We start from the raw sequence: 27500 nt of genomic DNA, 5'->3' as shown, positions 1-27500 counted from the left end.
ACAGTCCCAGGTCAGGGTTAGAGACACAGTAACGCTGCTCTACACTGTGTGTCCACACTCCCAGGTCAGGGTTAGAGACACAGTAAAGCTCCTCTACACTGTGTGTCCACACTCCCAGGTCAGGGTTAGAGACACAGTAACGCTCCCTCTACACTGTGCGTCCACACTCCCAGGTCAGGGTTAGAGACACAGTAACGCTCCCTCTACACTGTGCGTCCACACTCCCAGGTCAGGGTTAAAGCTCACACTTACACAGCGCCCCTCACGCCGGGTGGCATCTCGGAGCGCTTGACGATGGCAGAGCCTGGCGCGGAGCTGTGGCGGGAGGGGGGGGGGGGAGTCAGAGAGTCGGAAGGAATCCAGTCACTCAAAGCCTTGTCAGTGCGAAGAGGCACTTGAGCTGGTGCCGAATGCAGGAGAGCAGTGAAAGTAAGCGAGGGAGTGAGAGTAAGAGTGAGGACACACACGCACACACACACACAGACGCTCTTACCTCGTCTGCCTTACACGTGAGCAGCTCTGGGCTCAGACACAGGCAGGAAATGTGCTTTTTTAAACCGTTCGGTTTGAGATACGAGACTAGCTTTTTCGCAACTCTTAAAGTGACAGTCACATCGAGCCGGGGGCAGCCTGTGTGAGGGCATTGGCTTCCTGTGGGCCCCTTTAACTCCGTCAGGCGCCGGCTGACACTTCACTGGGGTCGGTGACTTTGCCCCAACCTGTGCCAACGTCCTGTCCACACTCAACCCCCTCCACCCACTCACACACACGCAGACACATACAATCACACACACACACACCGACACAATCACGCACACACTCACACGCACACACACCGACACACTCACACTTCAAGAGGCAAGCTCACGAACGCACGCTTACACACGCAGCCACATTCACACACGTGTACGTTTACATACACGCTTGCGCGCCCACTGATCCATTTACACGCACACTGGCCCCGCGCACGCACAGACTGACGCCGTTCCGTAGACGACTGACAGACGCACACTTACACACAGGCAGAGACACGCTCACGCTGACGCGCGCACGCTCACACACGTGTGGGGCGGTGGAAGGGAGGGGGAAGAGCTGTTAAACATGGAGGAGAGGCAAACCAATGTATGAGAGGAAATAGCACGGTCTCCAAGGGAACGGCTGGTCTGTATTTAGACCCAGTGAAGGGGGGACCACACCTTTTCCTCCTCTGATGCTATCAGCCCCAGATTTCACTCATTTCCAAAAAAATAAAGGCTTCAGTTAACAGCGACCTTTCACCCTCGCTCGTGTCGGGTCGTGAGAGAGCCCAGAGAGAGAGAGTGGCCAAAACTCTTTGACCCCCTTCCCGTATTTCTCCGCCTCGCCCCATTCCCTCCTTTTTGAACAGCAGACTCAATGATAATCCTTCCGTTTGACCCGGCGCCTTATCGCGTCGTCGAGACGTCTCAAAGCGCTCCACAGGACGCACGGTAAAAGTAGAGCGAGCGTGCGTTTTGCGGGCGAAACTCCGCAGCCGAGACAAGCGCCTCAAGGCGTCCATTTTGAACCGAAGCACATTTCTTCGAACCATTTCCTTCTTTCCCTCAGGAGAGCTCACATCCGTTTACAAACTTCCCAGCCAGACATTTGTTTGTTCAGACACCGGGAATATGGGTCAAATGACCCCTCGAGGGACCGACAGCCCAAAGCCATGCTGTTTATATGGAGTCCTGTAGCTCGGGGGATAGACCTTAGGTAAGTTTCCTTACTCCACAGACACACACACACACACGGCCAGACACAGACAGACACAGACAGACACACACAGACACAGACAAACACACGGACAGACGCACACGCCCGTGTTTATCAGCAGTCAGCAGGAACCCGCTTGTTAGTCGATTGGCGGATCGCTTTCTGGGGATTTTAATCCCTTTGAAAAAATAATCATTTGTTCGCTCGATCCACGAGTGTTTGTGGGGACGTCGCCGGGCGCGATTGGCTGCCGCGTTTCGCCCACCAAACACACAGTCACTCCACTCACGAGGGCTCTAACCACTCCGCAGCAGGACTTCACTGAGAGCAAGCTGTGACGCAGGCTGTTACTGGCAGAGGCTCGAGTGAGTTGCGCAGTGCACGCGGATCCTCAAACTGTCAGAGTCCTCAAGAGTTATTGGCTGTTTGACTGCGGAGACCAGATTCTGAGGCCCGTAACCGACCGCGAATTCTGCCGTTTCCTCATTTCCTACGCACTTTCAACCCGGAGACTTTCATACGCGGCGCTCAAATAAATGCGCCTTGTGTTTGTTCGATCTGTTGTGGTCGTTTAAGCCGCACCGTTGTACGGAGGGAACTTTAATGAGAGCCGTTGCAAAGCGTGGAGTTCCTTAGCGTCGTGGTTAGCGAGCTTGCCCCAGGGGAGAGCGCGAGACCGAGCGAGGGAGAGAGAGAGAAACTCTCGACAACGCAGTAATAATAAGAATCCCGGCATTTGACCCGGCGCCTGATCGCCTCGTCGAGACGTCTCAAAGCGCTTCACAGGATACACTGTAAAGTGGAGTGACTGTGTGTCCTGTGGGCCAAGCGCGGCAGCCGATCGCGCCCGGCGACGTCCCCACAAACAGCCGTGGGTTGAGTGACCAAATTATTATTTTTTTGAGGGGATTATTACCCCCGGAAAAGCGATCCCCCGATCGACTGACATTCACTGGAACGTCAGCTGAGACTGTGATTCCAAGTCCCGATGTGGCGGGGTGGGGGTGGGGGTGAGGGGCTCGAACCCACAAAGAGAGGGAGACGCCAGCGGTTTAGGGGCCATTGTGTGCTGGGATGCACATTGTGGACAATAAGAGACGCTGAGACGCAGACAGAGGAAGCGAGTCAAATGGAGACTCTCTATTCTGGGACAGTTAGTTCCTTCAACGTCTGTGTTAAAAAAAATAGAGGAACTGTGTATTCAACCCCCAAACCCCTCTCTCTCTCTCCTCTCTCCCACCCCCCGCACCCCCCTTCTCTCTTTCCCCCCCCGCCCCACCTCGCCCCACCTACGTTCTGAGCTCCCATCTGCCTGTTCAGCTGCACGTTACAGAGCGAGGGATTTTATTTGGGGTGGGGGAAGCGGGTCGGTCCTGACGGACAATCCCCCCCCTACCCCCCCAAATAAAATCGCTCGCTCCATGGCACGTCGCTGGGCGCAAACGGGCTGCCCGCAAAGCCCTGGAATCCCGCGAAGCGCTTTGAGGCTTACCCCCGACGTGGCAAGGCGCTGTGTCGAAGGATTGTGTGGACGGTTCTTCTTGCGGCTCCCGCTGAGGGTTCGGTTAGAGCTTTGCCCCAGTTTAGTCCAAGATGGCGGTTTCTGAAAAGCCGTCTTAATTTTAGAAGCTTGGTACTGTTCAAGAACCGCGAGTGTCGAAACCACAAGGTCTCGAATTTGTCACAGAACGGCACGTACTTCCACCCCACACGCACACATCTCGTTCCTCTCTGCCTCTCTCCTCCTCTCTCTGTCTTGTCTCCCTCCCTCCTTCTCTCCCCGCTACTCACCCTCAGCTGTCTGTCTGTCCTCTCGGCCGGGCAGGTCTGAGACGCAGGGCAGGTGTCTGGGTCTGTGTGCGCGGGCGGGAGAGTCTGAGGGAGACAAGGCGCTATCTCTCTCTCTCTCTCTCTCTCGCGCTCTCTCTCTCTCTGCTCAGTATCAGTCAAAGTCATCAACTTCCTACAGGAACTGACTACACTGCTTTTGGTTTGTCAGTGCGAGTTTGAAAAGAGAGGAAACGTGAGGAGATGATAGACTTCCTCGAGTCCAAATTTGAGGAGATCGCTCAGCTGCCTCCGGCCTCTCTGCCGACCACAACACATGGCGTTTACCCCGCGTCCGCCTTTCACGTCGGGAGGACATCCCAAAGGCGCTGGACAGTCAGGGATTTGGACCCGAGCTGGGGGTTGGGATCAGGAAGGGTGTGGAGGGCGGAGAGGGTGGGGCGAGGAGGGTGACCGAAGGCAGTGGAGGGTCTTGAGATGGGCCTCGAGAGAGGGAGTGAGGTGGTGGGACCGTTGGATGGAGTTCCAGAGGGTGGGGTGGGGGCAGAGAGGCTGAAGGTCTGACCGGCGATGGTGGGCTGGGGCTGAGGCAGGGGCCGTGAAGCAGCCCGGAGCCTGCTGAGCGGAGGGAGCGGGCAGGCTGATATGGGGTTAGGGGGTCACAGAGGTAAGGGGGGAGCAAGGCCGTGGAACCAGGCAAGATTCTGCCCTTGCCTGGTTCAAATCTTACCTTTCCCCATCATCTCCACAAACGGTTTCCCCTCCACCCCCCGCACCGTCTCGTGCAGCATTTCTCAGGGCTCTGTCCTTGGTCCTCTCCTCTTCAATATCTATATGCTCCATCTTGGTAACATCGGGTCAACTTATGACACTCGACTGTACCTACACCTTCCCCCTTGACTCCAGGACCCACTGCTGTCCTGACACAATGTCTGTCAGACACCAAGTCCTGGATGAGAGCAAACTTTCTTCAGTTGAACGTCAACAAGACCGAGGCTCTCCTGATTGGCGCTGACAGCATCACCATCCATGGTTGCACCCTCCACCTCACTGAGCCAGTCCAGAACCTTGGGGTCTTGTTTGACCCTCAACTATCCTTTCTACCCCACATCCATACCATGACACGCTCTGCCTTCCTCCACCCTCTCCGCCTCCGCCCTCTGGAACTCCATCCCTCCGCTCCACCTCACCCCCTCCTCGCCTCTTTCAAGGCCTGTCTGAAGACCCTCCTCTTCGACCGTACCTTCGGTCACCCTCCTACCCCCACCCCCGTTGCTCTTGACCCCTCCTGATCCCAACCCTCAAATCCCTGACTGTCCAGCACCTTGGGATGTGCTCCCGACGTGAAAGACGCTGCGTAAATGCGATATGTTGTTGATGTTGGCTATTTGGAATGGAAGAGATGATTGTTTGAGAGCTTTAAGGTTTAATGAATCCACACACTAGGGTTGTAGTACAGGAAACCCAAATACCTGGTCCCATTTACCCCTAAACTAACATCCTGGACAGAGGAACCAAATACATACATCAGAGCACCTTTACATCACAGTGTGTCAGCCTGGCTCAGTTGCTCGTTCTGTCTCTCACCTCCGAGTCAGAAGGTTGTGGGGTCAAACCCCTACATGTCAGGACTTGGAATCACACGGTCTAAGCTGACGCTCCAATGCAGAGCGTTGGGGGGGTGTTGGATTGTCGGAGACGCCGTCCTTCGATGAGACATTGAACCTCACTCTCTCCCTGTCTGCCTCTTCAAGTGGATGATAAAGATCTCCCAGGGCACTATCCGAAAATAGAAGGGAGTGTCTCGCTCTCTGTCCCAGAGTCCTGGCCAACAATCCCCCAAATAAAATTGGTTGCTCACTCCACGACTGTTTGTGGGACGCTGCTGTGTGCAAACTGGCTGCCGAGTTTCGCCCACAAAATACACAGTCACCGCGCTTCACGGTATGGCCTGTGAAGCACTTTGGGACGTCTAGACAACATTATAAGGTGTTACATCAAGTGCAAAGATTGTTACTGTTACTGTAGTAAAACTCACAGAAGCCTTATCTTTATAAATCGTTTTTTTTTTGGTGGGGGGAGGTCAGCCAAGGTGTCTGACACGTGCGGAAACCCATCACCGTGCTTAATAGTCTCCAAACCAAGCTGGGAATTCCACGCATCCCATCCTGCTACGTAATTCCAGAGAGTATTAGGCGCAGGTTGGGCGAGAGCCAAGGCTTGGAAGGGGGGGGGGGGAGAGCCCACAGTGTGCGTTGGGGTAACTGCGGGAGTCTAACCAGCACAAACCACACAGCTTGGCCATCGAGAGAGGGAGAGCGCTGTCTGGCCAGCGTTCCCGCGGCAGCCAATTGCGCACAGCAGTCGTGGATTGAGTGACCAATTTATTTATTTTATTTTATTACGACTGTTTGTGGGACATTGCTGTGCGCCATTGGCTGCCGCGTTCGCCCACAAATATACAGTCAATTCACTTTACAGTGTGTTCTGTGAAGCGCTTTGGGACGTCCTCCCGACGTGAAAAGCGCTATATCAAATGCAAGGATTATTATTATTATTTTGGGGGGAATTATTATCCCCGGAAAAGCGATCCGCCAATCGACTAACAACCGGGTTCCTACTTACTGCCGGTAAACAGAGGCGCGTGTGGGGAATAAGGGAACTTGCCCATCGTTTCGCCCAGACTTGCCTGGGAATCGAACCCAGGCCCTCTCGCTTGAGAGGGCGAGTGTTCTAACCCCTGAGCTACAGGACTCCACGGTTATACAGATGTGTCTGCAACTCGGGACTTTGCGTAAGTCATAGTACATGATGTGTAACTCATAGTCAATGGTATTTTTACTGTGTTAAGGGCTGGTGTGGGGAAGGAGGGAGGGAGGTGGCAATGGGTACACAGGGGGCGCTATCTGGGCGACAGGGAGAGAGAGGGCTCAGACCAGTGAGCAGGTGATGCTCCTAAACACCGGGCCTGGCACTGGGCGGTGGGTATGGCTGGTGAGGGGCACTGTGTGTGGGCTGGGGGCATCAGGGCAGTCGAGGGCCTCGGATTTCCTGCTCCTCTTGGTTTCCAATGATGGCTTCCCCATCTCGGCTGTAGGGGGCGCTATCTCCTCTGTAGCCACTGGTTCATCCTGAGGGTCACCTCCTGTCTTCTCAATGACGTTTGTGCTGTGGGTTTAGACAGAGTAACACACAGTGTGTTATCATATAATACAGTGTCATAATAATAATAATCCGTGTGTGTGTGTGTGGGGGAAGGAAACTTGCCTAAAGTCTCGCCCTGTCCTGTCCCACCCGGGAATCGAACCCGGGTCCTCTCGCTTGCGAGGCGAGCGCAATAACCCCTGAGCTACGGGACTCCGCAGCCAGTGTTACAGCCAGTAACGCACCGTGTGGTGTTACATAGTATACAGGAGCGTTCTGCCCAGTCTCTGTGTATGGAGAGTCCTGAGCTGCGGTCACGGCAGTTGTCCAGGGGGAGGCGTTGTCACTCACCTCGAGGTGCTGTCCTCATTCGCTCTGTCCTGGTCCCCGGGATGAGACATGGCAGCGGAGAGGTCCTGCTTGCCTTTCAGCCAATATGTCTTCATATAGCCCTTCCCCTGAAGGCAAGACTGACAGATTAAACTCCCTTCGTCACCGAGCTCCACGCTCTCACCACAGTTCCTCTCGGCCTGAGCCTCATGACCAATTGTCTCTAATATAATATAACAATAATCCCGGCATTTGACCCGGCGCCTGATCACGTTTTCGAGACGTCTCAAAGCGCTTCACGGGACACGCTGTTCAGTGGAGTGACTGTGTATTTTGTGGGCGAAATGTGGCAGCCAATTGCGCCCGGCGACGTCCCCACACACGGTCATGGAGCGAGAGACCACATTATTATTATCATTGTTTATTGAAGGGATTATTACCCCCGGAAAGCGATCCGCCAATCGACTAACAAGTTCCTACTTACTGGTGGTAACCAGAGGCGCGTGTGTGTGTGTCTGTGTGTGTGTGTCTGAGTGTGTGTAGAAAACTTGCCTGAGGTTTTGCCCTGACCTGACCCGCCCGGGAATCCAACCCAGATCTATGTAAGCTATAGTCCTCACCTTCACAAATATCTTCCCCCGTTCCTCGATTATGTACGGCTCATGTTCCAGATGGTCCTTGGAAGTTTGACTGATGTGTATTTGCATCCCCTGATGTACACAGACACAATGAGATCTCACACTACAGTGTCCACACTCCCAGGTCAGGGTTACAGACACAGTAACGCTCTACACTGTGTGTCCACACTCCCAGGTCAGGGTTACAGACACAGTAACGCTCCCTCTACACTGTGTGTCCACACTCCCAGGTCAGGGTTACAGACACAGTAACGCTCCCTCTACACTGTGTGTCCCACACAGTAAAGCTCCTCTACACTGTGTGTCCACACTCCCAGGTCAGGGTTAGAGACACAGTAACGCTCCTCTACACTGTGTGTCCCACACAGTAAAGCTCCTCTACACTGTGTGTCCACACTCCCAGGTCAGGGTTAGAGACACAGTAACGCTCCTCTACACTGTGTGTCCCACACAGTAAAGCTCCTCTACACTGTGTGTCCACACTCCCAGGTCAGGGTTACAGACACAGTAATGCTCCTCTACACTGTGTGTCCACACTCCCAGGTCAGGGTTACAGACACAGTAAAGCACTCTCTACACTGTGCGTCCACACTCCCAGGTCAGGGTTAGAGACACAGTAAAGCTCCTCTACACTGTGTGTCCACACTCCCAGGTCAGGGTTACAGACACAGTAACGCTCCCTCTACACTGTGTGTCCACACTCCCAGGTCAGGGTTACAGACACAGTAAAGCTCCTCTACACTGTGTGTCCACACTCCCAGGTCAGGGTTAGAGACAGGAGATTAGTAACCTCACCACTCCGTTACTCTCCATGCGAGAAGCTGTGTTCACTGTGTCTCCAAACAGACAATATCGCGGCATCATCACACCCACCACACCGGCTACAACCATCCCCGAGTGGATTCCTGATGGCAAAAGAGGCGACATTAATTCCCATTGATTATGCCAACTCCCTGCTTGTCGACCTCCCCAACTCCTTCCTCCACAGACTGCAGATCATCCAAAACTCTGCACCCCGTGTCCTCTCTCGCATCAGGTTCCATGACCCTATCACCCCCATCCTCCCCCAACTCCTCTGGTTTCCCATCACACAGATGATACAGTTCAAGATCCTGGTCCTCACCTTCAAAGCCCTCCATGGCCTCACTCCCCCCGACCTCTGCGACTTCTTCACCCCCTACCATCCTGCTCGCTCCCTCCGCTCAGCGGGCTCCGGCCTGCTTCAAAACCCCGGCCCAGCCCAGCTCCATTCCCACATTCCCTCCGCCTCGCTCGCCCCATTATTGGCGGGCGGACCTTCTGCCATTCTTCCCCCATCCTCTGGAACTCCATCCCACAGTCCCTCCGCCTCGCCCCCTCCTACACACACACATACACACACACACATTGCCCATCACACACAGACACACACTGCCCCACCCCGGACACTGACCAACGCGGATTTGGATGTTGTCCCCGGTTGAAGGGTCTCGGAGGTGATCGATGGAACTGAGCATATCCACCGCCATGTCACAGATGTGGTGGGCGTGGAAGGTGGTCTTGTTGGGGACCCCAGCCACAACCATATAAGCATCGCGGATTGTCTCCACCTGCCAGAGAGAGTGAGGGAGAGTGGGAGAGAGAGAGTTTGTGAGAGAAAGAGACACAGTGTGAGAGCGAGAGTATGTGAGAGAGCGCAAGAAGGTTTGAGAGCGAAACAGTGAGAGAGAGTAACAGAGAGAGTGAGTGAGAGTGAGAGGGAGAGGAGTCGAGAGAGGAGACACCCCATCAGACCGCAGTGGTTACCTTATAGACATTATGCTTCTCGCTCAGGGTATCAAACACAATGTATATCTCATTGAGCATGTCCACCACCTGCATGGGGGTGATGTGCATACAGATCTCATTAAACTTCACCACATCACTGAACAGGATTGTCACATCAGGAAAAACCTGCCACACAGAGAGAGTGAGAGAGAGAGAGAGAGTCACTGAGGGTCTCACGCACATTGCCTCTATCCCTCCCTCCCTCTCCGTCCCTCCCTGGGGCGAGGATGATGCAAGGATAATAATCCTGGCGTTTGACACAGCGTCTCATCACGTCTTCGAGGTGTCTCAAAGCGCTTCACGGGATACGCTGTAAAGTCTTGTGGCTGTGTGTTGTGTGGGCGCACAGCGATGCCCCCACAAACAGCGGTGGTTTGAGTGACTGAATTATTGTTATTTTGAAGGGGTTATTACCCCCGGAAAGCGATTCCCCCAATCGACTGACAAGCGGGTTCCTATTGACCGCCGGGGAGCAGGTGTGTGTGTGTCTGTGTGTGGGGAGTAAGGAAACTTGCCTAAGGTTTCGCACTGTCCTGACCCACCCGGGAATCGAACCCGGGTCCTCTTGCTTGCGAGTCGAGGGCTCTAACCACCGAGACACAGGATGGGGTTGAGGAGGGGCGTACGGAGTCTGGCGAGGAGGGTGAGGAGGTGGGTACAGAGCCTGGCGAGGTTGGCGTGGTGGGTAGGTACCTGACAGGTCTCGAGGGCGGTCACGCCTTTACGGAGACGGTCAGCCACGGCTTTGGGGATCATGGCGTACAGCAGCGAGTCCCCACGCTTTTTCTCCTCGTCTAATTTCTTGATGATCTCCTGAAGCTGAGCGTATTTCTGCTGTTCCTGAGGTCAGAATATTAGACATTTAATAGTGTTCGCATTCCCTCACCGTCTCTCTCTCTCTCTCTCTCTCTCTCACTTACACACTCTCTCTCGCTCTCTCTGACCTGGTCGAGAGCGAGCTGGAGCTCTGCTGATTGCTGAGTTCCGGCGAGAATCAGCTCCCGGCTCGAGTCGTGGAGATTCAGGTCGTTCACATAAACCCCCATCTTTATCATGTCCTCCACCGTCTCTATGCTGAGAGAGAGAGAGAGAGAGAGTGTCAGTGTGAGTGTGCGAGCGAGTTATGTGAGTGAGGGTGAGCGAGTGTGCGTGCGTGCGAGGGTCAGTGTGAGCGGGTGTGATTGTGAGCGGGTGTGAGCGTGTGAGTGTGAGTGAGCACTCACATGGGGGTACCCAGGAAGATGAGCGAGTCCCACTGGGGAACATACTTCATTTGTCCCTTCAGGTGGAGAGGTTTCTTCGGAGGTTCCCGTATGTCCTCAAAAATCTTATCATTGCAGCGTCCTGCACACAGCACACAGCTCTGTGAAGAGCATGGAGGGGGGGCGAGGGGGGGTGGGAGGGGGCGAGAGGGGGCGAGAGGTGGCGAGAGAGGGTGGGGGGGCCGAGTGAGGATTGGTGAGTGGGCGGGAGGGGTCGAGCGTGGGTGGGAAGGGGCGAGAGGAGGTGTGAGGGGATGGGAGGGCCCAAGAGGGGTTGGAGGGGCTGAGAGGTGCCTGGAGGCATAGGTGGGTGAGTGGGTGGGTGGGTGGGTGGGTGGGTGGGCGAGAGGGGCGGAATCTTACCTGTGATGGTCTGGAACGCCAGCAGTTCAATATCCTCCACAGGGAGGTTACTGCTGCTGTAATATGAGGAGCTGCTGTACTCGGGGTCAGAGCCACACTCCTCATTCCCCTTCACATCTGTAACAGCTCAGCGTTAGTGACACAGTAACGCTCCTCTACACTGTGTGTCCACACTCCCAGGTCAGGGTTACAGACACAGTAACACACAGTCACTACACTCCCAGGTCAGGGTTACAGACACAGTAACGCTCCTCTACACTGTGCGTCCACACTCCCAGGTCAGGGTTACAGACACAGTAACACACAGTCACTACACTCCCAGGTCAGGGTTACAGACACAGTAACGCTCCCTCTACACTGTGTGTCCACACTCCCAGGTCAGGGTTACAGACACAGTAATACACAGTCACTACACTCCCAGGTCAGGGTTAGAGACACAGTAACGCTCCTCTACACTGTGTGTCCACACTCCCAGGTCAGGGTTACAGACACAGTAACACACAGTCACTACACTCCCAGGTCAGGGTTAGAGACACAGTAACGCTCCTCAACACTGTGTGTCCACACTCCCAGGTCAGGGTTAGAGACACAGTAACACACAGTCACTACACTCCCAGGTCAGGGTTAAAGACACAGTAACGCTCACTCTACACTGTGCGTCCACACTCCCAGGTCAGGGTTACAGACACAGTAACACACAGTCACTACACTCCCAGGTCAGGGTTACAGACACAGTAACGCTCCCTCTACACTGTGCGTCCACACTCCCAAAGGACAGTGTCTCTGACACTGTGGCGCTCTCACTCTTCCTCTCTTCCCCCCCCACACCCACCTGGTTGCACTGTCTTGAGCTCAGAGCCCCCGACATGTGCGTGGCGGGCGGGGGTCGAACCCACAAGCTCCTGTCTCGGAGGCGAGGGTGTGAGACGGAGGCTGAGATCATGAGATGGAACCTGACCTCTTTCCTCCTCCTCTTTGTCCTTCTCCTCCTCTTCCTCCTTCTCCTCGTTCTTGTCGTTGCTCTTGGCGCTGCCCAGCTTGTGTTTGCTCTCCACCACTGCCTTGGACATCAGCTCAAACACATTGTTCAGGTGGGTGCACATCTGAGGGCGTCGAGAGAGGGAGCGTGAGGGAGAAAGAGAGACGGGCGGGGGTGGGTGGGTGTGGGTGGGGGTGGGGGGGGAGCGAGAGAGAGGGAGTGCGGTTTACAAACTGACATGATTTACACGAGGAGCGGTTCCACAGCGGTGTCTCACAAACAGTCGTGGATCGAGCGACCAAATCAGATCTTACGAGCTGTTTGCGAGGACGTGGCTGCGGGAAGGGATCCCACGGCCCGAAGGCTGGTGGATATCCACTCACATTGTCAAGATGGCGGTCGATAAATACTTGTTAGGTCGGGGCATTGAGGGGCAAAGGTGGGAGATTTGACTTGAGGTACCGATCGGCCACGATCTGACAAAATGGCGGAACGGGGGGAGGGTGGGGGGGGGGGGGGGGGGGAGGCTGAATGGCCTCCTCCCGTTTCTACGCCGAGGGTAGCTGTGGAGTCCTGCAGCTCAGTGGTCAGAACACTCGCCTCGCAAGCGAGAGAGGGCCTGGGCTCCATTGCTATTACCGTCCACGTCCGCAGGACCCCTGGACGGACGAGCCCTGCCGCACACGTACATTGTCCCAGTTGAACTCCAGCATGGGACGGACGAGGGTGAACTCATCGTTGACTTTCTTCCCTTGCAGATCCGAGAAGACCTCTTTGAGCCCGTCCCCGATGCGGTACATGGTCATGTCCCTTCGGAAGATCACGCTGAAGGGGAACATTTCGAAGAAGATGCTCCTCTTCATGGGCAGCTTCTTGTAGCCGGGCGCCGCCTTCTGCTGGGGCATGCGGTGCTTGAAGGCAGCGTTGTCGAAGTTCATCTTGTACACCACGTAGGTCATTTTTTCCGTCTCCTCCTTCGAGAGGATTTCCACCGCGATGTTCGTGTTGTAGAACTGACGGCCGACCTGGGAGAGCTGGCCTGCGCGGGGGGGGGGGGGGGGGGGAAGGGGGTTAGTGGGGCGGGGTGGGGTGGGGTGGGCGGGGGGGAGAGAGGGAGTGTGTGTGTGTGTGTGCGAGAAGGGGAGAAAGAGACGGGAGGGGAGGGAGGGAGGGAGAGTGTGCGCGTTTGTGAAGGTGAGCGAGAGAGGGTGGGGGGGGGGGGGGAGAGAGGGAAAGAGAAAGACAGAGGGAGAGAGAGGAGAGAGGGAGGGAGGGGGGAGACGAGAGAGAGAAGGAAAGAGAGACGGGTGGGGAGAGAGATAGGGAGAGAGAGACAGGGCAAGAGAAGGAGAGTGTGGATGACATGTGAATGAATCCATAACTTGAGACCAGCGGAACAAACCCAGATCGAGTCTGGAACTCCATCCCACAGTCCCTCCGTCTCACCCCCTCCATCGCCTCCTTCGAGGCCCGTCTCAAGACCCTCCTCTTCGACCACGCCTTCGGTCACTCTCCTACCCCCACCCCACCCTCCCCGCCCTCCACCCCCTCCTGATCCCAACCCCCAGCTCGGGTCCAAATCCCTGGGACGTCCTCCTGACGTCTCTGTTTCTCTCACGCTCCTTCTCTCTCACACTCCCCCTCTCTCTCTCTCTCACTCCCCCCGTCTCTCTCACACTCCCTCTCTCTGTACCTTTGACAAACTGGGTGAATCCCTTTCGAGTGCTCCTGTAGTGCAGAGTAAGGCTGCGTTCACACTCCTCCTCCACACAGAAGCTCGGCGGCTGCACTTTGGGGAACGAGAAGCGGAAATACTCGTGCAGGTTGTCCAGCTCGTTTATAAAGTCCCGCACGTTCCTGCCCAGCACCTGAGAGAGAGAGTGACAGCGTGAGAGAGTGACAGCGTGAGAGAGTGACAGCGTGAGAGAGTGAATGAGAGAGTGACAGCGTGAGAGAGTGAATGAGAGAGTGACAGTGTGAGAGAGTGAGTGAGTGAGTGAGTGAGAGAGTGACAGTGTGAGAGAGTGAGTGAGAGAGTGACAGTGTGAGAGAGTGACAGCGTGAGAGAGTGAGTGAGAGAGTGACAGTGTGAGAGAGAGTGAGTGAGTGAGAGAGTGACAGTGTGAGAGTGTGAGAGAGTGAGTGAGTGAGAGAGTGACAGCGTGAGAGAGTGACAGCGTGAGAGTGAGTGAGAGAGTGACAGCGTGAGAGAGTGACAGCGTGAGAGAGTGACAGCGTGAGAGAGTGACAGCGTGAGAGTGACAACGTGAGAGAGTGACAGCGTGAGAGAGTGACAGCGTGAGAGTAAGGGGGAGAGTGACACTCAAACAGACATACGGAGAAAGAATGTGCATGTGACTGTGTGAGAGACAAACAGAGAGAGAGAGAGAGAGAGGGTGTGACGGGGAATGTGTGAGAGTGAAAGAGAGAGACGGTGAGAATCTGAGCGTGTGAGTGAGCGTGAGTGAGCGTGAGTGAGTGTGAGCGAGTGTGAGCAGTGTTCACCTTGAGGATCCTCTCGTAACCATAGTTTCCGATGCGTTTAACCATATAAACCCCAAAGGCGTACATCAACTCATCGTGAGTCTTTCCCAGGACCTCACCAGCCGCCTTAGCTAAGCGCAAGATCAGATTGTCACTGTGACGGAGAGAGGGAGGGAGGGACGGAGAGTGAGGGAGGGAGAGACACAGAGAGAGAGAGAGAGAGAGAGAGAGACGGAGAGTGAGGGAGGGAGAGACACAGAGAGAGAGAGAGACGGAGAATGAGACAAAGACAGAGAGGGTGACAGACCCAGAGCGACGCAGAGTGAGACGGAGAGAGTGAGTGAGACGGCGAGAGTGAGTGTGAGAGGCAGAGACGGAGTGACAGAGAGAGCGACACGGAGAGAGGGAGAGAGGCAGAGAGTGACAAAGACAGAGAGAGCTTCTCACTTGTACATCTGGTGTCTGACAAACTTGAGGTGTGGGATCTCTGCTCGAGCCTCGATCAGCCTCCACACGTCCTCACCGTACGATTCGTTAATGTAATCATTAACAGCCTCGAGATACAGCCCATACATCGTCACTCTCAGCTTCACTCCCACGTCTGCTACTCACACTAACACAGGAGGAGAGGACATTAAACCCTATACACTCTGAGACTCCAGGTCAGGGTTAGCGACACAGTAAAGCTCCTCTACACTGTGTGTCCACACTCCCAGGTCAGGGTTAGAGACACAGTAACGCTCCTCTACACTGTGTGTCCACACTCCCAGGTCAGGGTTAGAGACACAGTAACGCTCCTCTACACTGTGCGTCCGTCCACACTCCCAGGTCAGGGTTAGAGATACAGTAAAGCTCCTCTACACTGTGCGTCCGCCCACAGTCCCAGGTCAGGGTTACAGACAGCAGTCAGGAGAGAGGAATCACTCACGTGCAGGGTGTCTGGCCAGACTGTGCCTCTGTCAATGGGGAATGAATGTCAAACTGGGGATAGACTGACACTGAGTCTTGTGGCTCGGAGATAGTCAATAGGACCTTTGGTCTCATTCTCTCTTCCTGATGTTCTCTCCAGCTGTCTCTGACACTTGCGGAGAGAGAGACTGGTGTTTTTGTCAGGTTGACAAGACATCACATTGCAAGACACAATTGGTGCACCATCAGGGAGGGGGGAGTGTGGACTGACGCACAGTGTAGAGGAACTTTTACTATGTCTCCAACACACCCAGGAGTGTGGACACACAGTGTAGAGGAGCTTTACTGTGTCCCTAACCCTGACCTGGGAGTGTGGACACACAGTGTAGAGCTTTACTGTGTCTGTAACCCTGACCTGGGAGTGTGGACACACAGTGTAGAGGGAGCGTTACTGTGTCTCTACCCCTGACCTGGGAGTGTGGACACACAGTGTAGAGGGAGCGTTACTGTGTCTGTAACCCTGACCTGGGAGTGTGGACACACAGTGTAGAGGGAGCGTTACTGTGTCTGTAACCCTGACCTGGGAGTGTGGACACACAGTGTAGAGGAGCTTTACTGTGTCTGTAACCCTGACCTGGGAGTGTGGACGCACAGTGTAGAGGAGCGTTACTGTGTCTGTAACCCTGACCTGGGAGTGTGGACACACAGTGTAGAGCTTTACTGTGTCTCTAACCCTGACCTGGGAGTGTGGACACACAGTGTAGAGGAGCGTTACTGTGTCTGTAACCCTGACCTGGGAGTGTGGACACACAGTGTAGAGGGAGCGTTACTGTGTCTCTAACCCTGACCTGGGAGTGTGGACACACAGTGTAGAGGAGCGTTACTGTGTCTCTAACCCTGACCTGGGAGTGTGGACACACAGTGTAGAGGAGCTTTACTGTGTCTGTAACCCTGACCTGGGAGTGTGGACGCACAGTGTAGAGGAGCTTTACTGTGTCTCTAACTCTGGATGGAGTTGGGCTGTGAGATGGTGTCAGTCTGTCACTTGCAGCTTCTGTCCTCACCAACAGCTGCGGTGTTAACCCTCACATTACGAACACTTACAATGACTGAGTTTGTGTGTGTATGTGTGTGACAGTGCGTGTGCCTCAATGTGTGCGTGTGTGTGTGTGTGAGTGTGCCTCAGTGTGTGTGTGTGTGCCTCAGTGTGTGTGTGTGAGTGTGCCTCAGTGTGTGTGTGTGTATCTCAGTGTGTGTGTGAGAGTGTGCGTGTATCTCAGTGTGTGTGTGTGTGAGAGTGTGCGTGTATCTCAGTGTGTGTGTGTGAGTGTGCCTCAGTGTGTGTGTGTGTGTGTGCCTCAGTGTGTGTGTGTGAGTGTGCCTCAGTGTGTGTGTGTGTATCTCAGTGTGTGTGTGAGAGTGTGCGTGTATCTCAGTGTGTGTGTGTGCGTGTATCTCAGTGTGTGTGTGTGAGTGTGCCTCAGTGTGTGTGTGTGAGTGTGCCTCAGTGTGTGTGTGTGAGTGTGCCTCAGTGTGTGTGTGAGAGTGTGCGTGTATCTCAGTGTGTGTGTGTGCGTGTATCTCAGTGTGTGTGTGTGTGAGAGTGTGCGTGTATCTCAGTGTGTGTGTGTGCGTGTGCCTCAGTGTGTGTGTGTGAGTGTGCCTCAGTGTGTGTGTGTGTATCTCAGTGTGTGTGTGAGAGTGTGCGTGTATCTCAGTGTGTGTGTGTGCGTGTATCTCAGTGTGTGTGTGTGTGAGAGTGTGCGTGTATCTCAGTGTGTGTGTGTGCATGTATCTCAGTGTGTGTATGAGAGTGTGCGTGTATCTCAATGTGTGTGCATGTATCTCAGTGTGTGTATGAGAGTGTGCGTGTATCTCAGTGTGTGTGTGTGCGTGTGCCTCAGTGTGTGACAGTGCGTGTATCTCAGTGTGTGTGTGTGTGTGTATATGTGAGTCAGTGTGTGAGTGTATGTCTGACTCTGACACCCTTGAACGTGTGTTTGCTGGTTCCTGCCCCCAGGGGTCAGGCTGACACTAATTATTCCTCGCACTGGGGCCATGGATGGATTATCGCCATTAATAATTACTATTCATTATTAATAATTATCACCATTACCATTAATAATTATTATTACATTTATTTTAACGCCTTTCGTGTCAGGAGGATGACTCAAAGCGCTTCACAGGATTCACTGTAAAGTGTAGTGACTGTGTGTCTACAAATGGCCTCTCCTAAGCCAGTGCGGAACCCTGGCGTGTTGTTTGACCCTCGACTACCCGTTCTACCCCACATCTCCTCCATGACCCGCTCTGCCTTCCCCCACCTCCGCAACATCGCCGGCTCCGACACCGTCTCACACCGCAGCCCCTGAGACCCTCACACCCACCTTCATTACATCCAGGCTTGACTACGCCAACTCCCTGCCTGTCGGCCCCCAACTCCTCCCTCCACAGGGCTGCAGATCCTCCAGCCTGTGTCCTCTGGGGGGCGGTGGGGCGGGGGGGAGCCTTGTTAATAAAGGATGGAATAAAAACAGTAGAAAGGAAAGATTTCAAATCAGATAACCGGGATGTAGAGACGGCAATGGGTAGAATTCCAAAACAACAAGGGGCAGAAAACATCAGTGGGAGTAGTTTATAGACCCCCAAACAGTGATCACAGCGTAGCGCAGGGTGTTAATCAGCACATTACAGGAGTGTGTAGCAAAGGTAATACAGTATTCGTCGGTGATTTCAATCCTCACATAGATTGGGAAAACCAAATCGGCAAAAGTAGGGCAGAGGAGGAGTTTATAGTGTATGAGAGAGCTTTCTGGAGCAGTAGCTGAGGAACCAACTCAGGGACAGGCCATCCTTGGCCGTGTTTTGTGTAACAATACAGGACGAGTCGGTAATACAGATATTAAGGCTCCTCCAGGGCAGAGTGATCGTAACACGATCGAATTAGGTATTGGGTTAGACAGCGATGTAGTCAAATCCGAAACATGGGTCTTAAATTTAAATTTAAATAAGGCTGACTTTGCAGGTACGAGGGAGGAATTAGCTAAAATAGACTGGGAATTAGATTCATGGATATGACAATAGACCAACAGTGGCAAATGTTTAATTCTCTGCCACGTTTCGCCCACAAAACATACAGTGAATCCACTTTACAGTGTATCCTGTGAAGCGCTTTGAGACGTCTCGACGACCTGATTCTCAAAATTCTCAGTGGTCACATATTCCCTTCAGGAATAAGAGTACCACAAATATACAGTCGCCCACAAATGTACAGTCAATTCACTTTACAGTGTGTTCTGTGAAGCGCTTTGGGACGTCCTCCCGACGTGAACAGCGCTATATCAAATGCGAGGATTATTATTACCACAGGGAAAGCAGTTGATCCGTGGCTAACTGGAGCAGTTAGAGAAAGTATAAAACTAAAAGAAAAGGCCTATAAAACTGCCCAAAAGAATAGCAAACCTGAGGACTGGGGGTGTTTTAGGGATCAGCAAAGGAAAACCAAAAAGCTCACCTTCAAAGCCCTCCATGGCCTCGCTCCCCCCCCGACCTCTGCCATCTCATAACCCCCTACCATCCCGCTCTCTCCCTCCGCTCAGCGGGCTCCGGCCTGCTTCACGGTCCCCCCCCGCCTCGCTCGCCCCCACTATTGGCGGGCGGGCCTTCTGCCACTCTGCCCCCACCCTCTGGAACTCCATCCCGCAGTCCTTCCATCTCGCCCCCTCCCTCGCCCCCTCCCTCGCCTCCTTCAAGACGCATCTCAAGACCCTCCTCTTCGACCGTGCTTCCGATCTCTCTGCTTCCCCTCCTGCCCCCCACCCTCCCGGATCCCGACCCCCAGTTCGGGTCGGAAATTCCTGACGTGAAAGGCGCTATCCACATATCATTTTGTTGTTGTTTGTTGTCTTGCTGAAGACTCGTACCTGTTCTCTCATCCCCTCTCAGAACGCTCCCCCCAACCCATCCCATAAGTCAACAGATGGTGTGTTAGTACATGCTCCAGGCGTGTTGTTGTCGTGTTCGTGGGAATGGAATGTGAGCTCCACCTGGTGCATGAGTTGTCTTGCCCGCTCCTCACCCTCCATTGCCGGGAGCTATGCTGTCATGTTATATCTGCCCTTTACGGTTGAGACATTAAACCTCACTCTCTCCCCCATCTGTGCCCTGTTCAGACCGGACGTTGAAGATCTCCCGCGGGCGCTGTTGTGGGTGGGGCGGGGAGTGGAGCGGGAAGAGAAGGGAGTTTCTCTCTCTACTTCTCTCTCTCTCTCTGTCCCGGTGTCCTGACCTGCAGATGAAACCGCTGGCCCGCTTCACGGGCGTCGCGAGGCGCAAATCGGCTGCCGAGTTCGCCCACAAATATGCAGTCACTGCACTTCATCGTTGCGAAATGTTATAGGCGGGTAACATAACGATAGTAATCCCGGCATTTGACACGGCGTCTTATCAGGTCGTCGAGACGTCTCAAAGCGCTTCACAGGATACACTGTAAAGTGGATCCACTGTATGTTTTGTGGGCGAAACGTGGCAGACAATTGCGCTCGGCGACGTCCCCACACAAACAGTCGTGAACTAATTCTTTTTGTGGAGGGATTACTACCCTCGGAAAGCGATCCGCCAATCGACTAACACTACTTACCGCTGGGTACACGGTGCGTGTGTGTGTGTGTGTGCGTGGAATAAGGAAACCGTGCCTAACAGCCCGGTCAGGAATCAAACCCGGGTCCTCTCGCTTGCGAGGCGAGTACGCTAACGGCTACACTGCAGGTCTCTAAATCCTCTGTTCATCAAGTACGCAGTTGATTTGGCGTTGTCTCCGTTTGGTGATGGCTTTGGCATGTGCCAGGCCTCAGGATTAGCCGAGAGAGACAGGAAATGTAACTTCCTGTGGGGGGTTTCCTTGTGTGAGTTCACTCTCCGACATTCCGGTCCCTGTTTATTCCCACTCCGACTCCCTGGGACAATAGATTTCCCGTTTTCCTGCCTTTGAATGGGCGGAAAACACCACTGCAGTCAGGAATTGTCAGCCAGCTGAACTGCATTCTCTTCCTCCAAGCTCACAGTCACTAAAGCTAACCAAGCCAGAGAGCAAGAGACAATAACAATCTCACACTTGATCCTTGCATTTGACGTAGCGCCTTATTTCGCTGTTGAAACGACTTAAAGCCTTTCGAAGGGTACACTGTAAAGTGGATCAAGTGTGTATTATGGGGGCAACATTTGGCAGCCAATTGCACACTCATTGCATGAGTGTGGACGCACAGTGTAGAGGGAGCGTTACTGTGTCTGTAACCCTGACCTGGGAGTGTGGACGCACAGCGTAGAGGGAGCGTTACTGTGTCTCTAACCCTGACCTGGGAGTGTGGACACACAGTGTAGAGGGAGCGTTACTGTGTCTGTAACCCTGACCTGGGAGTGTGGACGCACAGTGTAGAGGGACTGTGTCTGTAACCCTGACCTGGGAGTGTGGACACACAGTGTAGAGCTTTACTGTGTCTCTAACCCTGACCTGGGAGTGTGGACACACAGTGTAGAGGGAGCGTTACTGTGTCTCTAACCCTGACCTGGGAGTGTGGACACACAGTGTAGAGGGAGCGTTACTGTGTCTGTAACCCTGACCTGGGAGTGTGGACACACAGTGTAGAGGGAGCGTTACTGTGTCTGTAACCCTGACCTGGGAGTGTGGACACACAGTGTAGAGGAGCTTTACTGTGTCTCTAACCCTGACCTGGGAGTGTGGACACAGTGTAGAGGAGCTTTACTGTGTCTCTAACCCTGACCTGGGAGTGTGGACACAGTGTAGAGAGAGCGTTACTGTGTCTCTAACCCTGACCTGGGAGTGTGGACGCACAGTGTAGAGGAGCGTTACTGTGTCTGTAACCCTGACCTGGGAGTGTGGACGCACAGTGTAGAGCTTTACTGTGTCTGTAACCCTGACCTGGGAGTGTGGACACACAGTGTAGAGGAGCTTTACTGTGTCTGTAACCCTGACCTGGGAGTGTGGACGCACAGTGTAGAGCTTTACTGTGTCTGTAACCCTGACCTGGGAGTGTGGACACACAGTGTAGAGGAGCGTTACTGTGTCTGTAACCCTGACCTGGGAGTGTGGACACAGTGTAGAGGAGCTTTACTGTGTCTCTAACCCTGACCTGGGAGTGTGGACACACAGTGTAGAGGAGCTTTACTGTGTCTCTAACCCTGACCTGGGAGTGTGGACGGACGCACAATGTAGAGGGAGCTTTACTGCGTCTGTAACCCATGATATCAATGACCTGCGGGGGGCTCAGTGCTGGCACCAGTCGGAATTCGAGACGTTTGCCGACAACACATGCGGAGGTTACTTATGTAGAAAAGCTTTTAATCTGGAGCTGGTTTTGTGATGAGCTTTGGTGTAAACAGGAAAACGTTTATTAGAGAAATCCATACAAAGGCTTCCCTTTCTTCTCAATACACAAATAACAATTCTGTTGGTTTCTCTGACCCTGGCCGATGGAGGGCTGAGATTCCATGGAAACCAGACAGGATAGGTCCTTGTGACGCTCAAAGCCGTGAGCTGTGTTGCTTGTACGTTACCCTGACCTGCATTCTGCCCCATTCTTTCTGCCTTGCTCTCCACTGTGTCGCTATAATTATCCTTGCATTTGATATTGCGTCGTTGAGACATCTCGAAGCCTTTCACGGGGCAAAAAAAAAAAAAACGCTGCAAAAAAAAGCGTTGTTGGCTGGTTTTGTGGGCGAAACGCGGCAGCCTGTTGCGCCCAGCGACGTGCCCGCAAACAGCCGTGAGTTGAACGAGCAGTTTGATCTGTCGGCCCGGCCACCGGGGGAGAGAAAGAGGGAGAGAAACTGCCTTTTCCCCGACGGCGCCTTGGGAGATCTTTTAACGTCCGTCTAAACAGGGCACGTGACGGGGAGTGAGTGAGGTTTAACGTCTCATCCAGAAGAGGACTGCATCACTGGCAAAACAACTCTCCCTCTCTCTCTGTCTCTCTCTCTCTCTCCCCCCGGCGCTGCTCTGGAGAGTCAACCTGGACTGTGAGCTCAGATTCCCCAACGTGTGTGTGCGTGTGTGTGTGCGTATGTGTGTGTTGAGCCGTTGTGTGAGTGTTTGATGTGAGCAATTATCAGCACCCGGGTCAGGGTGAGAGAATTAGAACAGATGACTTGGTAATTGTAAAAGGAAAAGCATCAGAGGATTAAACCAGTCACATGAACTCTCCCCACGCCACCCAGAACCAGACAGAAGACGTGTGTTCAGTGAGACGCAGGGTGTACTGTTTCGACAGAGACGTTACTGTGAGTTCCAGGTAAGAACCATCACCTCAATCCGTCGTCAAGACGCCTCAGAAGCGTTTCGTAGAATGTGCCGGGAAGTGGAGTGACTGTGCGTGTATTTGTGGGCGAAAGGCGGCAGCCAATCGCGCCCAGCGACGTCCCACAAACAGTCGTGGATTGAGTGACCACATTATTTTTCTTCGACGGGACTATTACCCCCGGAAAGCGATCCACCAATCGACTAACAAGCGGGTTCCTATTTACTGCTGGGTAACACAGGCGTGTGTGTGCGTGTGTGAGTGCGTGTGGAGTCAGGAAACGTGCCTAAGGTTTCGCCCTGACCTGCCCGGGAATCGAACCCGGGTCCTCTGGCTTGCGAGGCGAGGGCACTCACCACTACACTACAACTTGGCTCCTCTCCGAATGATAGGATCTCCTATTTATTTTTGTATCTCACACCCCCCCCCACCCCCCCCCCCCGAGCCAAACCTTCGTGCCTGGTTCTGTGGATTATGTCGGTTTGTTTTCTGGCAATTGTTTGTCTGACTGTTCTGCCCATCGTACGATGACGTCTTTCTCAAAAGGGGGGACGGGGAAAGTGGAGTGGAAGAGTTTTACACATCGTGTCATCACGTCAATTAAACTGGAACAATTTACACAATGTTAAGGTAACGATATCACGGGAACATGCCCTCTACTCGGTGTCCTGGAGATCAGTAACAGCACGAGTTAGATACACTCTATATAATGCCTCTGTCTCCCCAGCGGTAAGCAGGAACCTGGTTGCCTGTCGATTGGCGGATCGTATTGTTGTTATATAATATCCATTGGCGGGCAGACCTTCAGCCACTCTGCCCCAACCCTCTGGAACTCCACCCCAGAGTCCCTCCTGCCTCCAGGGCCTTGGGACGTCCTCCCGACGTGAAAGGCGTTGTGCCAATGTAATGTTGCTGCTGTTGCTGCTGTTGCCAGGAACACACGGTGCGTAATTATGTAATACACAGCGTTATTGCCAGTGCGTTAGAGAACCCAGTGGGCCCGGACCGTGTTGGAGCTTGCCGAGAGCTGCCAGGTGCATTAAATGGAGGAATTGGTGTTGACAAGCTCTCAATGGCTGATTCACTTCCCATCAGCTGTTCAGGTCTCAACACGGTATATATTGCCCTGCAGATCCACAGCCCTTTGGGCCCTTCGTGTCTCCGAAACAGTATCAGGAAATGCATTCGGAAAGATATTTACAGATGGACTGACACTCTGGGCTCCCACCCCAAGCCTTGGCTCTCGCCAACCTGCGCCTAATGTTTTCTGGAATTAGGTAAGCAGTGGAGCGTCCCTCCAGGGAGAGAGAGAGGGTGTGTGCATCCCATTCCAACAATTTATCTCGGGGGTTCCCAGGAGTGGGGGGATGTGGGGAATTCTCAGTCGGGTTTGGAGACACTTAAGCAACGGTGATGGGTTTCCGTGTGTATCAGATCCCCGGCCGGTCACGGTGACGGGTGTCCGTGTGTGTCAGACACCCGGCCGGTCACGGTGACGGGTGTCCGTGTGTATCAGACCCCCGGCCGGTCACGGTGACGGGTTTCCGTGTGTATCAGACACCCGGCCGGTCACGGTGACGGGTTTCCGTGTGTGTCAGACACCCGGCCGGTCACGGTGACGGGTGTCCGTGTGTATCAGACCCCCGGCTGGTCACGGTGACGGGTTTCCGTGTGTATCAGACACCCGGCCGGTCACGGTGACGGGTTTCCGTGTGTGTCAGACACCCGGCCGGTCACGGTGACGGGTGTCCGTGTGTGTCAGACCCTCGGCCGGTCACGGTGACGGGTGTCCGTGTGTATCAGACCCCCGGCCGGTCACGGTGACGGTTTCCGTGTGTATCAGACACCCGGCCGGTCACGGTGACGGGTTTCCGTGTGTGTCAGACACCCGGCCGGTCACGGTGACGGGTGTCCGTGTGTGTCAGACCCCCGGCCGGTCACGGTGACGGGTGTCCGTGTGTATCAGACCCCCGGCCGGTCACGGTGACGGGTTTCCGTGTGTATCAGACACCCGGCCGGTCACGGTGACGGGTGTCCGTGTGTGTCAGACACCCGACTGACCCCAAAAGTGTCCATTTGACACTTTCCGCTGAATCAACACATCACTGTGTGCGTAAGGAACAGCAGAGCTTAAGATTGTGTCTCAAGTAACGGAAATAACACAGTAACATTGACACAATACAATACAAATTTACATTTATATAGCGCCTTTCACAAGATCCAATTGGATAATAAGGGCATACCATCCTCCCACTCGGGCAAGCCAACGCCCTAATGGTTGTAGAAACAGGAGGAGGCCATTCAGCCCCTCGAGCCTCTTCTGCCATTCTGTTAGATTGTGACTGATCTGTACCTCAACTCCAATTACCCGCCTTTGCCCCATATCCCTTGCTACCCTGACCTGACAACCATCTCTCCAGCTGGACAAGCAGCGGGAACGCTGGCCAGACCGCGATATCGGTGGCCAAGCTGCGTAGTTTGAGCTGGTTAGACTCCAGCAGTTACCCAACGCACTCTCTGGGCTCCCCCCCCCCCCCCCCCCCAAGCCTTGGCTCTTCACCCCCAAAACACACAGTCGGTCCACTTCACAATATATCCTGCGAAGCGCTTTGAGATGTCTCAACAACGGGATGAATCAAACGCGAGGATAATGAGGCGCTGCTTTATCGAACGGGAGACTTATCTTTGCTGGATATAGTGCAAAGGAAACGCTAGCGACCGGATTCCTACTGACTGCCGGTAAACAGAGGTGTCTGTGTGTGTGTCTGCGTGTGTGTGTGTGTCTGCGTGTGTGTGTGTGTCTGCGTGTGTGTGTGTGGAGTAAGGAAACTTGCCCAATGTTTCGCCCTGACCTGACCCGCCCGGGAATCGAACCCGGGTCCTCTCGCTTGCCCGGCGAGGGTAATAATCCCTCAAAAATAATAATAACCCACGGCTGTTTGGGGGGACGTCGCCGGGCGCAATCGGCTGCCGCGTTTCGCCCACAAAACGCGCAGTCATTCCACTTTACAGTGTATCCTGCGATGCACTTTGAGATGTCTCAACGACCTGATAAGGCGTCGGGTCAAATGCCAGGATTCTTATCATTATATTCTGCCAAGTCCAGGATAAAATTCTGGGGGTTGGACTCTGCCTATCTGGGCACGCCCGCTCTCTCGCTTTCTCTTTCTCTCACACTTACTGATAGCAAAGTTAGTGTTGAATCACCGACGGTTGGTGCTGTGTGTGGAGAGGGAATAGAGCCGGGAGCTGAGCTGGAGGTTGGAGAGGTACTGAGGTGAGGCTATCTGAGGGGTCTCCGGGGCTGTGCCCCCCATCACCCCTGCGGCTGTGTGTTATACGGTTCTCGGGGTTTGTATCTGTCCGAGGAGCAAATGTTTGTGGAAGCTTAAAGTAATGTTGGTGAGAGAGAGAGAGAGAGAGAGAGAGGGGCGTGAATAGAAACAAGAGACACACACACCCTGACACAGAGCGAGAGACGGAGAGAGACGCACACACTGATACAGAGAGACACCCACCCTGACACAGAGAGACAGCGAGAGAGACACTGACGCAGAGAGAGACACACACACTGACACCCAGAGAGATCCACACTGACACTGAGAAAGAGAGACACACAGAGACAGAGACACACACTGACACTGAGAAAGAGAGACACACAGAGACAGAGACACACACTGACACACACAGAGAGACGGAAACAGTCACACACACACACACACACACACAGTGACACAGAGAGAGACATGTACACACACTGACTGTCAGACAAACCGAGAGAGACTGACAGACAGACACACACATATTGACAGAGAGACACACGCACATACTCAGATAGAAAGTAAGATTGACTGAGACGCTCACACACACAGTGACACGAAGAGAGAGAGGGACACAGACACACACAGAGAAGTGTGGACAGAAGGAGAGATATAGATAGAAACGGAGACGTGCACATATTTATAGATACACACTCACACACACACATATATATATATACATATAGAGAGAGAGAGCGAGAGAGAAAGCCACAAAGATCTGACCGGATTTATATAATTATTGTATTTGATTTAACGCCTTACTACTTCACAGCATTTTTATCGTAAAGTGTAGTGACTGTGTATTTGCAGGCGAAGGTGGCAGCCAATTTGAATGCAGCAACATCTCACAAACAGTCGTGGGATTGACTGACACACATGGACAAGCAAAACACACACGGGCACAGAGAGAGAAAGGGAGCAAGAAAGGATCACACGCCACTGAGCGAGATACACATACACAGACACCCGACTCTCTTTCTCTCTCTGCGATAGTCACTACGCTCAACGGTGTATCCCGCGAAGCGCTTTGAGACGTCTCGAAGACACGATAAGGCGCTGTATCAAACGCGAGGATGACTATTATTAGGACGTGGATGCATCCATAAATAATAAATATTAACAGTCCTTGCGTTTGATACAGGGAGACGGAGCGAGGCTTGAACAGGAGGGGAGAGAGCGAACCACTCACAAATGTACAGAGAGAGGTTTCCTTTCAGAAATGACGTCGTTTGAGGGTAAGAGAAAACGTGAGGGAGTGAGAGAGGTCACCGGGACATTACACCGCACACCAACTCACCCTCACACGTCTCCTGTGGTAGCCGGGCTCCAAACTCAATGTCCTGCTCGTAGCCAGACCTGGGAAAGCAAATCAGCTGCCTTTGTATCCTCACACAGTGGTCCTCCCCAGGCACACGCGCACACGCAGCCAA

At 53.8% G+C, this 27500-nt stretch overlaps 2 protein-coding genes across 3 annotated transcripts in view; both read right to left on the bottom strand.

Moving 5' to 3' along the window:
* The window catches only part of tnfaip8l2b (tumor necrosis factor, alpha-induced protein 8-like 2b), a 6286-nt gene extending 2628 nt beyond the window's left edge, over positions 1 to 3658 (bottom strand). Inside the window, exons 1-2 of one of the 2 annotated variants that reach the window (XM_042345921.1) lie at positions 3526 to 3620; positions 3227 to 3337 (exon numbers count right to left, since the gene is read on the bottom strand). The gene's annotated coding sequence lies outside the window, so the exon portion shown is untranslated. Of the gene's footprint in view, positions 1 to 3226; positions 3338 to 3525 lie in introns of both variants that reach the window. The other variant, XM_042345922.1, reaches the window with a different exon arrangement.
* Positions 3659 to 6407: 2749 nt separating this feature from the next.
* Positions 6408 to 15103, bottom strand: LOC103173806 (soluble guanylate cyclase 88E-like). The gene is made up of 15 exons (XM_042345913.1): positions 14976 to 15103; positions 14550 to 14682; positions 13738 to 13912; positions 12734 to 13083; positions 12087 to 12168; positions 11066 to 11182; positions 10664 to 10784; positions 10385 to 10514; positions 10134 to 10280; positions 9420 to 9566; positions 9067 to 9223; positions 8430 to 8539; positions 7617 to 7706; positions 7018 to 7124; positions 6408 to 6690 (listed from the first exon to the last, which is right to left on the bottom strand). The coding sequence occupies exons 1-15, from the start codon at positions 15101 to 15103 to the stop codon at positions 6453 to 6455; spliced, it is 2232 nt and encodes a 743-aa protein (XP_042201847.1). The 3' UTR covers positions 6408 to 6452.
* Between the last annotated feature and the right edge of the window lie 12397 nt (positions 15104 to 27500).

The sequence above is a fragment of the Callorhinchus milii genome, unplaced genomic scaffold (genome assembly GCF_018977255.1).
Source record: "Callorhinchus milii isolate IMCB2004 unplaced genomic scaffold, IMCB_Cmil_1.0 Scaffold157, whole genome shotgun sequence".
Lineage (NCBI taxonomy): Eukaryota > Metazoa > Chordata > Chondrichthyes > Chimaeriformes > Callorhinchidae > Callorhinchus > Callorhinchus milii.
The sequence above is the reverse complement of the archived record's forward strand: the minus strand, read 5'-3'. Positions and strand labels throughout refer to the sequence as shown.